This window comes from Aedes aegypti, chromosome 3, assembly GCF_002204515.2.
Source record: "Aedes aegypti strain LVP_AGWG chromosome 3, AaegL5.0 Primary Assembly, whole genome shotgun sequence".
In the NCBI taxonomy this organism is placed as follows: domain Eukaryota; kingdom Metazoa; phylum Arthropoda; class Insecta; order Diptera; family Culicidae; genus Aedes; species Aedes aegypti.
The window spans coordinates 276,020,668-276,035,893 of NC_035109.1; the positions used below are offsets into that span (position 1 = coordinate 276,020,668).

The 15,226-nt window shown below is 40.8% G+C and overlaps 1 protein-coding gene across 1 annotated transcript in view; it reads left to right on the forward strand.

Annotated features, from left to right (window-relative positions):
* Positions 1-816: 816 nt before the first annotated feature.
* LOC5576939 (Hermansky-Pudlak syndrome 1 protein homolog) overlaps positions 817-15,226 on the forward strand; it is a 38,557-nt gene continuing 24,147 nt past the window's right edge. Inside the window, exons 1-2 of the mRNA XM_001656251.2 lie at positions 817-1,254; positions 1,331-1,474. Of these exons, the coding sequence (XP_001656301.2) occupies positions 1,132-1,254; positions 1,331-1,474 (267 nt within the window). The 5' untranslated portion in view covers positions 817-1,131. The remainder of the gene's footprint in view (positions 1,255-1,330; positions 1,475-15,226) is intronic.

Genomic DNA, 15,226 nt, shown 5'->3' on the forward strand with positions numbered 1-15,226 from the left:
CAGATATATTTTTAAATGTAAATTTGAACTGAAAAAATCCTTTACCTTAAAATTTGAATGAGATTCATGGATATCATGACATCAGTTTCTCTGATGGGTGATTTTTATTTCCCAGGATAATACAGGAAAAAAGATCTAATTATTATTTGTACCTTTTATTATTCTTGCCCTTTCTTACAAAATTTATTATTTTTGTAGAATGGACATAAAACATTTTGTGTAAAATTTTGGAATGACCTCACCAAATCATGTTTTCAATGCACATGAACGACACTAAACTGGGAAGCAGCTCGAGTGGCATTTTGATAGCGGCGCAGTTAAAAAAAATGAGGATTGAAAAGAGTTTGTGTCAAAAAATGATTTTATTCTATCATGTATTACTGATTTAAAATAATTTCCCTGATTGTGGTAGAGATTATCTAAGAATTTCAAATTTTTACAAGGTTGTGTGAAATTCCCTTATAATTCCAGGTTGGTATTTTTTACCAAGCCTATCCTATTTTCCAAACTCAAAGTATTGTCTCGTAGAAATGCAGAGGTATTAACGGTGTCACGCCAACATTCCTTCCTATTCAAAATTGACCTGTATTCGAATTTTCAACATGTTTCAAAAATAATGTAGCATGAAACGGTACTCATATTGTCCAAATTATCATTGGATTTGAATTTTTCTTCCAATGAAAGTTATACTCATTACTCCCTCTTGCATGGAAGCTTGTACGATTGCTGGACTAAAACGGCACGGTCTAGTTGAGTCTCTTATCAGTACTAGAAATTGTGTAAGCAAGGCATGCATCGTTAGTATGGGTTCCTCCCCGATGCATGTTTACGAACAGGCGCATGAAAGCAAAAATGATTTCGTTCGTTTGCTCGTACTATCAGCATCGCCGTAATATACACATCGAGCATTGAGGATAGGGGTGCATGTCCTTTCAGTAGAGCAGTTGTCAAGATCAGTTTTGTCCTTGTTTCCGTGACGCGCGACAGACAGACAGAGTTAGATGGTGGTTGAGCGCAAACGTGAACTCCATTTCGAGACGAGCTAGGGAGTGGAACTTGTTTGCGGTTAAAAAAGTAAACTTGTAAAAAGTTATCACGTAGGGTGTTTATTAAGATATTTTAGTGCCAAACATGGAAGGTGTTCTAATATTCGACCAGAACAATGATTTGATTTATCAAAATTTCAACGATGGGATGCGTGCAAAAATGACCAGACATGCAATCGATCTCGGTTTGATGGAAGACGAAAAAAGGGTAAGTAAACATCAAGTACATTCGTAACTAGGTAATAGCACCAATCATTTTGAAAATCTATTCGTATGCCTTTTAGGATCCACGCAAGGACTTGGACTGCAATGTGTTGATTCAAATCTTTAGTCCGCTGGTGGCCTCCCAGCGGATCATGATGTGCCAATTTGATAATGCGTACACTTCGGTGCAAATGGAAAACAACTTGAACTTAGTCTTCGATGAGGTAAGGACAAGGTTTCGAATCCTTAGAAGTGCAACACGCATATGGGGTTGGCTCCGTCTTATAAAGCAGTGTTTTTCAAACTACGGGTCGCGATTCGACAGTGATTAATCACTGAAAATTTGTCAAACCTGCTAATCAGTTATGATTTTTGCAAATTACCCTTCGAACTGATTTATGTTTTAGTTGTTTAGGAATAGATGGATAGCTGCGATTTTTTTGACGGATCTAACAGATTGCTCCTAGAAAAGATATATCAAAATCTCATGGTGACGACAAAATGGATATGTCCAAACTACACTTGATTTAAAGTCATTCATATTTACCACTTCAATCAACCTTTATTTTACTATGATTGACGATTTTGTAAACATGTTGACTATACCTGGCTATCATGCTTTCATAAATGTCTAACAGAATTTAAAAAATTTTCGACTCAAGTAGAATAAATTTGATACAGCCTAAGTTATCAGTAATATCAAAGACATATTTCCAATATTTTGGTATTTGAAGTAGTACATTTTACAAGCAATTTATGAGGGTTCTTTATGAATTCTACAAAAATCAATATCTTCTCTGAATGAGTTTCTTATATGGATGCCTCAGTAAAATTCAAGAGAGGTTCATGAGTGCTGCATATTTAAAAAAATGAAATCTTAGAAAGTTTTCAAAAAATTCTGAAGACATTCCTAACTCTGATAGAAAAAATATATTTTTTTTATTTATAATATGTGCAATAGTCCCTTGGTTTTATAGGGACTCTTAGATATATCCGTTAACGTCGAATACCTAAATAAAATAATACATGTTTTGGAAGTAATTTCTTCTAGAATTCTTTCATCTTTTCCTAGAATATAAAAAACTTATTTTAGGGTTTTTTAGAGTTCCATAAAGGAATGAAGTTTTTTATGCATTTTTGTATAAATCCCTGAAATAGTGTCTGAAACAAACATTAAATGAGATCATTTAAGAATTTCTTAAATAACTCCTAATGTGTTTTCCTTATTGAACTCACGGATTAATTCACAACACAATACGTAAGAGAAAGATATCTTTGCTTTAAATTTATTAAATAAACGAATTCAAAATTATTAATTGTATTACATGTAGTTTTTTTTTACCCTAGGCGAACTAATAATTCTGTTCTGTTCATTTACTGTTATTACTTCAAATAACTCCAAAGGAAACTTTAAAAAAAAAATCAGATAATTCAAATTCTGGAAGAACTGTAGATGGAATATGTGATAATTGCTCAGAAGAGAAAAGATAGAAGCAATCATTTCATTCATTTATTTAGTTAACATTTAAACAGATAACACTGAATCAATTTTTGGGGCTGATTGGGCATGTCAGGAGTTAATCATCAATGTTAACTTCCTTTTCCCGATCAGCCTAGATAGCCGCGTAGTGTCGGTAGCGGTTGTTTCAATTGGCTAAGAATTAACACTACGGACTGCCTGTTCCGGTGGTAAAAGTCCACCTAACAGGTGACCCCTAATTCATGCGGCTTTAAGCTTACCGTGCCTAAGAATGAATGGTTAGGGGGGTCTAAATAAAACCTAACCGCAAACGGAGCCTGTGGAGTACCAGGGCGCCCTCTACAGTATTATGCCCTTCCTGTGCTACCCGGAGCAATGGTGGAGGTGACCTTGTGTTTCTCCGAGATAATCGGCTGCCCTTCTTAAGTCTCAAGCCTGAGGCTAAATAAGGGTGGGATTATTAACCCGTTAACGCCCAAGGTATCTCACAATTGGAATTCAGCTCCGTTTTTGTTATTCATAGTCGTATTCCCATAAATTAAACCTTATTTCACCAAAAAATTTCAAGTCTATGGTGGGGATCCAAAAAAATTCTTGAAAGTGTGTCGTCCATATCTAGCTGTTCTATAAGTTTATTTTCGAGATTAATCAAATATATTTTCATGCAGTTCGACCCATTACAATGTAAACAAGTTGGAAAAAACTGCTGGTGAGGGGTAATTCATAAATTACGTCACGTACAGAAGAGGAATGAGGAGGTTACAATGAAACGTGACTACCCATATAAAAATTGGAATCCATACAAAAAGTGTGAAACAGAGGAAAATTGAGGAGGATGAATATGGCAAAACTTTGCGTGACGTAATTTATGGACGTACCCCAATAAAGAAATTGCAACATAATTTAGTGACTTCAATTCAATTTTCTGCTCTACCACGTAAGTAAGATACAGACAAACATACATTTCCATACATGTACATGTACAATTATGCACACTTAAACCATTTATACCAAAAACAAAATAAAATCTTACATCAAATATTTTGATTTAGAAAAAAAACCTACAGATGTTTCAGAATAGTCTTCAAAAAGATTATATAAAACTTGCCAGCTGATAATGGAAACATAACTATCAAAATATTTTTTCTGGTTCAAGTTATTAGTATACAATGTGACTCGGATCTGACAGTGGTCGAAATATATATTTGGCAATATCAGAATTTCTTTAGTGCTGATCAAAAGTTAGTCCTTCAGTCCAATGACAGTCAAATATTGAACTCCAACATGCTTTACAGATGTAAATATTTGAAGCCAACATTATTCGGCTATAACGTTGAAGTTACTGCATATAGTCTTATTCACCGATAGAACCGAATCCACGCGGTCCAAGATTTTTGACACTAGAGCTGGCCAGAATACCTGGGGAGCATACTGAAGCGTGCCCGCTCAAATGTCACAATTCTTGGTCCCAGTGAGTTCAGCCAGGAAGGCTCTTTACTGCTACCTCAACGCGTCGCTGGTTCTAAAAAGTAAACAACCATACAAAACTACGACCAAACAATGGTGAAGGCGTAATCAATTTTCTAGAAAACATTCATTTTGGGAATTAAGTAGAATTTTATGATTAAATTGGCAACAACGCACTGCAGTAGCGCGTAGTAAATAACTGCTTGTAAACAATATCTTTCAAGCGCATTTATTACCTGTAATTTTGCGAATAATAATTTTACTTTTCCACGTTTAAGTCATAAAACTGGTTCTGGACTTAGGTTGGCGGCTATTCAATTTTACTCTCATTTGACAGCTGCCCTCCACCCTTGGAGTTCAGTTTATGGATGGATAAGTCAATTCGTCGGTTTTTTCGTTCTTCACTCCCTTCAAAAGATCAAAAGATCTAAATAGTGTTAAGAGATTGTTGCTCGAATCGATAGTAAGTATCCATTGTTTTGATCTAGGCAGACCAATTTCTTATTGGTTGTTTCCTTGATGTTTCGCACATAATAGCAATTCCCAGCTAACATGTTTTTTTTTGCGAAAATATCTCCTTTAGTTGATCATCGTTTTCGAAGATACCAAATTTTTCATCACTGGACTTCAATCATGAGAATGACTTCCGAACTAAGAAGGTTTTAGGCGAATAGTTTTCTTGGGATTTAATCAGTGGACTGATATATAAGCGAATAAACACCCCTATTCTTGTTTACGTTCGAATGCTCTTTCGATCGAAAATCGTTTTGCATTCTTGTTTACGCCAGCAAAATCAAATGGGCCATGGATTCGAACGAATAGGATTCGATCGAAAGTTGGATCCGCCGTAAACAAAAATGAGGGTGAAAATGTATGCCCAGTAGTGCCATTTAGGTGATTTCCGAAGTAATAAGTTTCCAGGAATAGGTCTTATTCAGTTCTCCAACTTTGTCAAAAACACTAACTTCGTATCCAATCTCTAGATTGAGATAAAAGCAAATAATATGTTTGTTTACTAGCGCCACCTTGGGAGAATTTTCCAAACTACTATGTTTCTGGGCGAATAGATCCCATTTAGTTGAACACTTTTGTCAAAGATACCAATTTCGAGAGTTCGATTTTTTTCAGTCTCATCGCTGGACTGATTAAAAAAAAATATTTGACCACTAGCGCCACCTTATGAGTGTTTTCCGAACAAATGTGGTTTTAGGCGAATAGGATTCATTTAGTTGTTCAACATTGTCCATGACACAAACTTTGTATCTAATCACTTGACTGAGATATTAGCAAATAAAATCTTTGCCCACTAGCGCCATATTGTGAGTGTTATAAGGTTATATGTGACTAAGTATCATTTAGTCGAAGACAACAATTTTGTATCTCATAACAGAACTTAGATGCAAGCAAATACAATATTTACCCACTAGCACAACCTAGTGAATCACTGAACTGAGATATAAACAATCGAAATGTTCGATCACTAGCTCATCTTTTGAGTGTATTACGAACTAAAAAGGTTTTAGGCGAATATGTCTCATTTAGTTGATCAACTTTGTCGAAGACATCAATTTTGTATCTAATAACTGGACTGAGATACAAGCAAATAAAATCACTGCTCACTAGCGCCATCTAGTGAGAGTTTTCCCAACTAATTAGTTTTCGGGTGACTAGATCTCATTCAGTTAAACACATTTGTCGAAGACACCAACGTTGTATATCATCACTGAACTGAGGTATAAACAATCAAAATGTTCGACCATTAGCGCCATATTTTGAGTGTTTTCCGAACAAATAAGGTTTTAGGCTAATAGTTCTCATTTAGTTGATCAACTTTATCGAAGACACCAATTTTGTATCTCATAACTGAACTAAGATATAAGCAAATAAAGTTTTGGCTCACTAGCGCCATCTTGGGAGTGTTTTCCGAATTTATAAGGTTCTATGCGAATAGGTATTATTTAGTTGTTCAACTTTGTCGAAGACACCAATTTTGTATCTTATAACTGGGCTAAGATATAAGCAAATAAAGTTTTGGGTAACTAGCGCCATCTTGGGAGTGTTTTCCGAATTTGTAAGGTTCTATGCCAATAAATATTATTTAGTTGTTCAACTTTGTCGAAGACACCAATTTTGTATCTCATCGTTGGACTGAGATATAAACGAAGCAAGTATTTGTACGCTGGAAGGTTGTTTCATATGTTGCTTATAAATACGACATTTGTTGGCATCTGTGCGCCACCTGGTGAGTTAATTCTGAATTAAAATAGTTACCAAGTGGAAGTCAGCAGTCCTGTGATCAACTTTGCAGAAGACAGTTTTCTCCTAAACCTCTTTATTTTCAAGATATTTGCACTACAAGTACTGTCCTATTTATAGGACGCTGGGCGTTCGGGGCTTCTGTCCTATTTTTAGGACGCTGGGCGGATATGGGTTAATACGTTGTAACTTAGTTCAAATTTTCACCTCTATGGTTTCGCATTATGCGTATTACACAGTGTGTTCTGTGCTTTTCGCCTTTGTCGACTTTTAAGAGATACCGATATGGTTTTTTCGCTGCTGGTCTTTTTCGTTCTGAGATTGCGAAAAGCTTAATCCTGCCTAGTTTGGGTAGTGGCTACGGTTAGGATAGCTTTGTTAGACCAATCTTCAGCATAAAATATCAGCAATGATCAATCTTTGTAGACTCATGCAAATGCTACAGCTCAAATGGCGCTAGTTCAAAAACCTTATTTTGTGAGCTTTTATCTAGGCAACCTCGTGGACCCAGTTTTTGCTACTTTCGGAAACACTAAATGGCGAACTCGCGTGCCATGCCTCGTGCATGCGTGCTTGTAAATAGCGCTATCGTTGCTACACTCATTTCTGAGTTAACAACCAGAGATGTATGTGCTGTCACAATTGATATTTCTGTTGGTGACCTCCATAGGAAATACGTCTTTCGTTGTGTGGTGTATTTACCACATGATGGACCATCCCCAATGGATAATTTCAAACGAGTTGTCGTTCACTGCCTATGAAGAGGCCTTCTGCTGATTGTGGGCAGTGATGCTAATACTCATCACATCATCTGGAGCAGTTCAGCTATAAATTTGAGAAGCACCAGTCTGATAAAGTGCTTAAGTAGCTCAAATCTTGGATTACTTATTTTAGGGAATCGCCCAACCTTCATGGTATCTGCTAGAGAAGAAGTGTTAGACATAATGCTTTGCTCGAACAGAATCAGTCACAAGTTGACAAATTGGTATGTATCAGATGATGAATCATTATCTGATCATCGCTACATACACTGGGAATTGGTTGTGACCAAATTCCATGGATTCTCTCCGTCCATTGGAAATCCTAGTGATTCGGATGTTTCCACTTCCGGTGAGTTGGGATACAATTGTCCTTGCTTCGAGTGATCTCACAATTGCTTGTCACTTTGCTTATAGGAAATTTTTTACACAACTCCCTTTACAGGAGAAGTGGACGTCTGGCTGTTTGTAAAGTATGTCAGATAGTCAGGCTGCTATAAAAGCTCTTGCTTCGGCCAACTCAAGGTCGAAGCTTGTTATCGCATGTCGAACTCAAATTAAGGAACTGAATTCAGTCAACTCTGTAAACCTTGTATGGGTACCTGGCCATTCTTCCATCGCTGGAAATTAATTGGCTGATGAGCTAGCTCGCGATGGAGCATCGCATGACTCCATTGGCCCTGAGCCGCCTATTCCAACTTCGAAGTGCTGGGTGAAGCTTCAGATTAATTCTTGGGCGGCAACTCAGCACAAGCAATATTGGAATAGTTTGGAGTCGTGTCGTCAAACGAAATTGTACATGACTGAGCCATCTCCAAGGGTGGCGAAGTATTTAACAAATCTGTTAAAGCAGAATTGCAGTCTCTTGGTCAGAGCGTTGACAGGCCACTGCCGACTCAACTATCACATGACAAACATTCAGCGTGTTGACTCATTTGTGTGTGATAGTTGTGACTCCGATTATGGAACTTCGTATCACCTGATATGCAACTGTCCAGTTTTTGCGCAAATGCGATTCCAATTACTTGGTAAACACTTATTAAGTGAAACTGAATTCAGAAGCCTGAATCTTCAGGACATTCTGTTATTCTTAACTCGCTGTGGTAATGAGCTATAGGCTCTCTTTACGCTCTTGCGTTTTGCAGTGCCCTTTTTAGGGCACTGCTCGAACCCATTGTGGTATGGAGCTACATGCTCTCAATTAGCAAATGCGATCTTCCCTCTTCAAGGGACCCCACTCCTATTTCCTCCCATCTTTCCCTTCCCTTTCCTCTCCCATCGGGTAGATGATGAAATAGGCTCAAATATGACGATGGAACAAATCTCCCAAATGGCGGGGAACTTGCCTCTGGAGCCGGCCTTCTGATACCTGATAGATATATCCGTTAACGTCGAATACCTAAATAAAATAATACATGTTTTGGAAGTAATTTCTTCTAGAATTCTTTCATCTTTTCCTAGAATATAAAAAACTTATTTTAGGGTTTTTTAGAGTTCCATAAAGGAATGAAGTTTTTTATGCATTTTTGTATAAATCCCTGAAATAGTGTCTGAAACAAACATTAAATGAGATCATTTAAGAATTTCTTAAATAACTCGTAATGTGTTTTCCTTATTGAATTCACGGATTAATTCACAACACAATACGTAAGAGAAAGATATCTTTGCTTTAAATTTATTAAATAAACGAATTCAAAATTATTAATTGTATTACATGTAGTTTTTTTTTACCCTAGACGAACTAATACTTCTGTTCTGTTCATTTACTGTTATTACTTCAAATAACTCCAAAGGAAACTTTAAAAAAAATCAGATGATTCAAATTCTGGAAGAACTTTAGATGGAATATGTGATAATTGCTCAGAAGAGAAAAGATAGAAGCAATCATTTCATTCATTTATTTAGTTAACATTTAAACAGATAACACTGAATCAACAATTGCACGCTACAATGCTCGGTTCGTGATCGCTTTTCCCCATCCTCGGTTCTGCCGCCAGATCGTTGTGCACTTGATCCGCGCACCTAGCTCACTGCGCTCCACGCCTTCTTGTACCCACTGGATCTTTGCAGGGTGGCTGTCCGACATTTTTGCAAAATGGGCAGGGCATCGTATCCTTCAAGCCTCAGCCACCTTTTTTTTCTTTCTTAGCAATGGGGGGATAATCTTCTCAACAGACCTCGGACCCTGAAGGTCCAGGAGTGTGGGGTTGGGGACCGTTTACTACATGCAAAGCAGCAAACAGGACTACATCCCCGACCCACTAAACCATTCCCATTGCCGCCAAACCCTTCGTCTCTCCGGGACCACCAAGAAGGCATTGCTTCGGAGAGGGGCTATAGCACATCGCAACCTCAAGGTTAGCTGCGTAGCCATGCAGCAACGAACATCGATGACACGCTCAGGGGGGTCCACCAAGGTAGCATGCTGGCGCTTTGCCAGCTTCCCGGGTGGTCCTTACCTCCCATTGTCAACCACAATGGGTCAACCACAACGCCCGCGCCCAGCTACTCCGCAGGTATCAAGAACTGATACTGCGTGCTCCGCAATTTGACCAACTGAAGGCTCAGGCCATATCAGCTAGCACCAGCTGGGATTGCCGACGAAGGGTTCCTCCACCTGCCCTGAACAACCAAAGGCTCGTATCCAACCCAATAGGCCGACGCCACAGGGGCCCAGATAGCCGTAGCGGTAAACGCGCAGCTATTCAGCATGACCATGCTGAGGGTCGTGGGTTCGAGTCCCGCTGGTCGAGGATCTTTTCGTAAAGGAAATTTTCTCGATTCCCAGGGCATAGAGTATCTTCGTACCTGCCACACGATATACACATGCAAAAATGGTCAATCGGCAAAGAAAGCTCTCAGTTAACAACTGTGGAAGTGCTCATAAGAATACTAATCTGAGAAGCAGGCTTTGTCCCAGTTGGGACGTAACGCCAGAAAGAAGAAGAAGAAGAAGAAGGCCGACGCCACGACTGCAACGCTACCAGGATGTTCTCCCCGCGGCCACTTAATCGCTGTAAGGGTCGGTTTCGACCGTAGGGCACCGGTATGACCTACGTAGCCGACTGCAAACCCTTGGACCTGTTGCTTAGCGTCTGCACTAACCACTCCTCGAGTCCACTCGCCACCTCCTTTGTAGCTCCAAGACGATGTGGGTGATAGCCGATGAAACGGCATTCCAGCCAAGGACGTCTCCACAAATCCTCTGAACCAGATTGTCCGGATTCGTGTCCCCACCGCATGTGGCAAACATGCGGTCACGTATTGTGCGGAAACGCGGGCGCACGAACAAAACGTGTTCCGCCGTTTCCTCTAAACATGCACAAACTGGACTTGCGCTTACTGGCGTATACCGCAGAGCTATTGGACATCATCCGGGACAGTGACACAATAGCTGTGGAGGCTCTCTTGCAGGCATAATCGACATGGCTACCGAAGGTAAGCTTATCGTCGATCATCACCCCCAAGTGTTTGACGGAGCGCTTCGAAGTGATCGTGCAGTCGTCTACACTGATCACCGCTTGCTGCACCGATTTTCGGTTGTTAACAACAACCGCCTCAGTTTTGTGGTGAGCCAATTCCAGTTTCCTGGAGCTCATCCACTCCTCCACTTCTTCGATCGATTCACCGTAGACCTCAAGCGTAATATCGTCGGCAAAGCCAACGATGACCACACCCGCCGGGAATTTTAATCTCAACACCTCGTCGTACATGACATTCCATTACACCGGACCCAGGATGGAACCTTGAGGGACTCCTGAGGTTTTGTGAAAGCATTTCCGACCCACCTCTGTGTCGTAAAATAGTACCCGATTCTGGAAGTAACTCCCGAGAATCTTATACAGGTACTCTGGTATCCCCAGACGCAGGAGCGCATCTGCAATAGCCACCCAACTAGCACTATTGAATGCGTTCCTTACATCCAGAGTCACTACTGCACAGTAGCGCATCCCCTTCCTCTTACGCTGGAGTGCTATCTCAGCGGTTTTTTTCAACCGTCGAAATAGCATCTACGGTCGACCTCCCTTTCCGGAAGCCGAACTGGTTGCTTGAGAGACCATTTACACCCTCGGTGTACCTCTACAGTCTGTTGAGGATGATCTTCTCGAGCACCTTCCCCGCCGTGTCGATCAAGCATATTGGTCTATATGCCGACGGGTCACCGGGTGGTTTTCCCGCCTTTGGCAATAGTACCAGGCTCTGCCGTTTCCACACCTCTGGAAAACTCCCTCGTCCAGGCATATCTGCATGGCAGATCTGAACATCCCGGGAGCCTCCGCAATTGCAACTTTGAGGGCCAGGTTTGGAACTCCGTCCGGACTTGATGCTTTACCTATTCTGAGGGATTTTGCAATCCCTGCAAGTTCCTCATCGGTTACCCTCTCCTCATCGCCAGCCCTTGTCTCCAGCTGTCCTACGAAAGGAGGCCAAGGACTAGGGTTATGGCACGGAAAAAGCCCCTCGATGATCCCCTCCAGCATCTTTGGAGATTGCTCTGTGGGAGTCATTGCCCCTCTTGTCTTTGCCATAACGATCCTGTAGGCATCGCCCCACGGATTCGCATTGGCACTCTGACAGAGTCCCTCAAAGCAGGCCTTTTTCCTTGCCCTTATCTCGGACTTCAGCGCGACCTTGGCAGCAGTGAATACTAGTGTGGGACAAAATTTAGATTCTCGCTCCAGCCCACTTTTCGGATTGCGTTTAGGTCCCATACCAACTGTGCAAAATTTCAGCTCGATTGGAGAAACTATATTTACGCGCCAGCCGTTCAAAGTTTGTATGGGATTTACTATGGAAAAACTTACTTTTGCAAAGAAAAATCGCCAGAGGTCGCCCATTGACCTCTATAAAAATTCTGAATGCAGAACTCGGTAGGTATTTTTACGATGAAGAATATTGCCGAAGACCGCGAAACAATCCGACATTTGTGAAAAAAGTTATTCAATGAAAACCTATTGGCAAGACGACGTTGATTAACACGTAAAGGAATAACAATAATAACAAAATCGGGCAAAATTTCCGAATAGTCTATGCTTAATAACTTTTTTACAAGCATCGGATTGCTTTGCGGTCTTCGGCAATGTTGTTCATCGTCGAAAAATCTATCGAGATCTGCATTCAGAATTTTTATAGAGGTCAATGGGCGACCTCTGGCGATTTTTCTTTGCAGAAGTAAGTTTTCCCATAGTAAATCCCATACAAACTTTGAACGGCTGGCGCGTAAATATAGTTTCTCCGATCGAGCTGAAATTGTGCACAGTTGGTATGGGACCTAAATGCAATCCAAAAAGTGGACTGGAGCGAGAATCTAAATGTTTCATATAACCGTGTCCCAGGCTAGTGAATACCACCCGTCGTTCATCCCGCTCCTCCTCAGTACGTGTTCGCTGCATCCGCCTCCTGGCCCGTAGGCAGGCACGGCGCAGGTTCGCAATCGCTTGAGTCCACCAGTACGTCGGTGGTCTCCCATTCCTAGGGTGGACTTGCCTAGGCATGGTCGCATCGCATGTACGCAAGAGCACCGCTACCAGCTCGTCACCGCTTAAGCCGAGTAGGTTACGCTCACGGCGGAGCGCCTCTCTAAGTACTTCGTCATTGAAGTACGATGTCTTCCTCCTACGAAGGCTTGGCCTTGACCTAGCCGCCGCTTCCTCTACCCGCTGCCTGCTGTTGTTGTAGTCGATACTGTAGCGAACCGCCAGGTGGTCGCTGTGAGTGTAGGCATTGTCTACCCTCCAGTTCGAACTACTTGTTAGGCCAGAACTACAAAAAGTAACGTCGATAATCGACTCCGCTCCGTTTCGGCTAAAGGTACTTTTAGTACCAACATTAGCCAGATCGACATCTAGCACGACCAGTGCCTCTAGCAGGATTTGACCCCGCAGGTTCGTGATACGGCTTCCCTATTCAACGGCCCAGTCAGCCACCTTCTGGATAGTGAGTTTTTCCGTAGAGTGAGATGAACTCGTTGACCACCTCGAACGTATCCCCATCTATCGTTACACTGTTTCCTAGACGAACCCTGTCGCGCCCGGCTCCACCTACTAGCATGTACTTTGTCTTTGAACCATTCACCTCCAGTACAAGTTTTGCTGCCTCGCGTTTCAGGCGAGTGTACAGATCTGCTACCTTTTCAAATTTTCGGCCAACATTGTCCATATCATCCGCGAAGCAAACAAATTAACTGGATCTCATGAGAATCGTACCCCGACTGTTGAGCCCACACCATCTAGCGCGATATTGAATAACAGGCACGAAAGTCAATCACCTTGTTGTAATCCCCGGCGGTATTGCACACCTTTCATCGTTTCTGTTATTAAGTCTTATGAGCTTCCCTGGAAAATTATTTTCGTTCAGAGTGCGTGCGTGGGAGTGTGCGTGCTGTAGACGAGTGTGATTGTTGTTTTTCCGCTCTGATTGATTCCCGTTTTTTATGTGTTTGATATCGTTATACCTACGCTACCGAACGATTAGAGGCAGTTGATACTATACGTTATCATTTTCCATCGTAGTCCAGCATAATAGTTGATCTTATCTACTGAAAACAATTGAAGAAGCAAACTATTTTGGTGACATTCTCATCGAAACAAAGGATTGTTGTGCATCTATAGTAGAAGCATTAACCTAAGAATGCTAATGTCGCTGCTGTTCGTGTTACCAACATCTAGTTTGCCACGAATTGACAGCCTGAGTACCGGGCATCAAAGTGTCAAATCAATTATAAAAACATAAACAACAACAAGGCATTGAACAAACAATGAAAAACCATAATTAAAGGTAATAAAAATAAAAATCAGTTTTGTGACATCAGCGCTACTAGCGTTCTACTACTAATATTTCTATTGCATCTATCGACGATCGACGATTGAGGCCGTTGTCAGTTTCTTTTGCCGACGCTTAACGCCACCTAGCTCTGAGAAGTGGAATCACGTATCAAGATAGGGTGTGACAAAATGGAACAAAATTGCAACTCATGCAGAAACGAATGTCGCGCTGATGAATCTGTAGTAGTTTGCGAAGGTTTTTGCGAAGGTATCCGTCGGTTCCATTCTAAGTGCGTTGGACTTACCGACGAAGATGCGGATGTTTGTCTCTATCGAAATATAATGTGGATGTGCGATGATTGCCGTATGTTGATGGAAGATATGCGTTTTCGTTCAACTGTTAACGATCAACGCTCCGTCATCGTAATCATCGTCATCATCGAAACTTCAAAAGCAGTTTTTATGTTCAAAACTGAAAATTATTCGATGAAAATGTGTGCATCGTGTTTCGATTGAAGAATAGAATACAGTGAACATATTTTCCTGTAAATTTTCTGGATTTTGAACGATAAACTGTTTTTGAAAATACCGAAATCAATGACGGATCCTGTCCCCTTAACGCTGTGAATTCAATGAACAATTCTGTTATTGCCGAAGTTGACTAAGATGGGTGAAAGATTGAATGAGTTGAATGCAACAATTAGCTCCCTGATCTCTACCTCTCAAACTTCATTGCAAAATGTATTTTCATCGTCGCCAAATGAAGTGCCGCCGCTGTCATCAACAAAAATTCCGTCCAACGATCCATCTTCCGATTATGCCGAACAGCGTAATGAACCGAATGATACATTCAAGCTCTACCTTTCGAATATTGCCAACGATGTTACTGCAGATGAAGTGAAGCAAATGATCAACGAAGCAATCTCTGTTGACCAAATTTACGCAATTCATTGCCTAAAACCAAGTTGGAAAGATGTTTCTACAATGGACTTTATCTCGTTTAAAGTAGAAATCGATGTGAGACACCGAGCTGAAGCACTGAAAGCATCAAATTGGCCAAAAGGAATCCGCTATCGTGAATTCAAGGATCACTCAACAACGACGTGGCGACCTGATCATTAACGAAATCCAACTATTTGAAAACGGTTCTATGTTTATAATCTGCTGATTAGTTAGCGGAGTTGATGAACTAGGTTTGAAGATAGTTCATACTTAAATATGTATCGTTGTTAATTGTCCTATGCTTTGAAT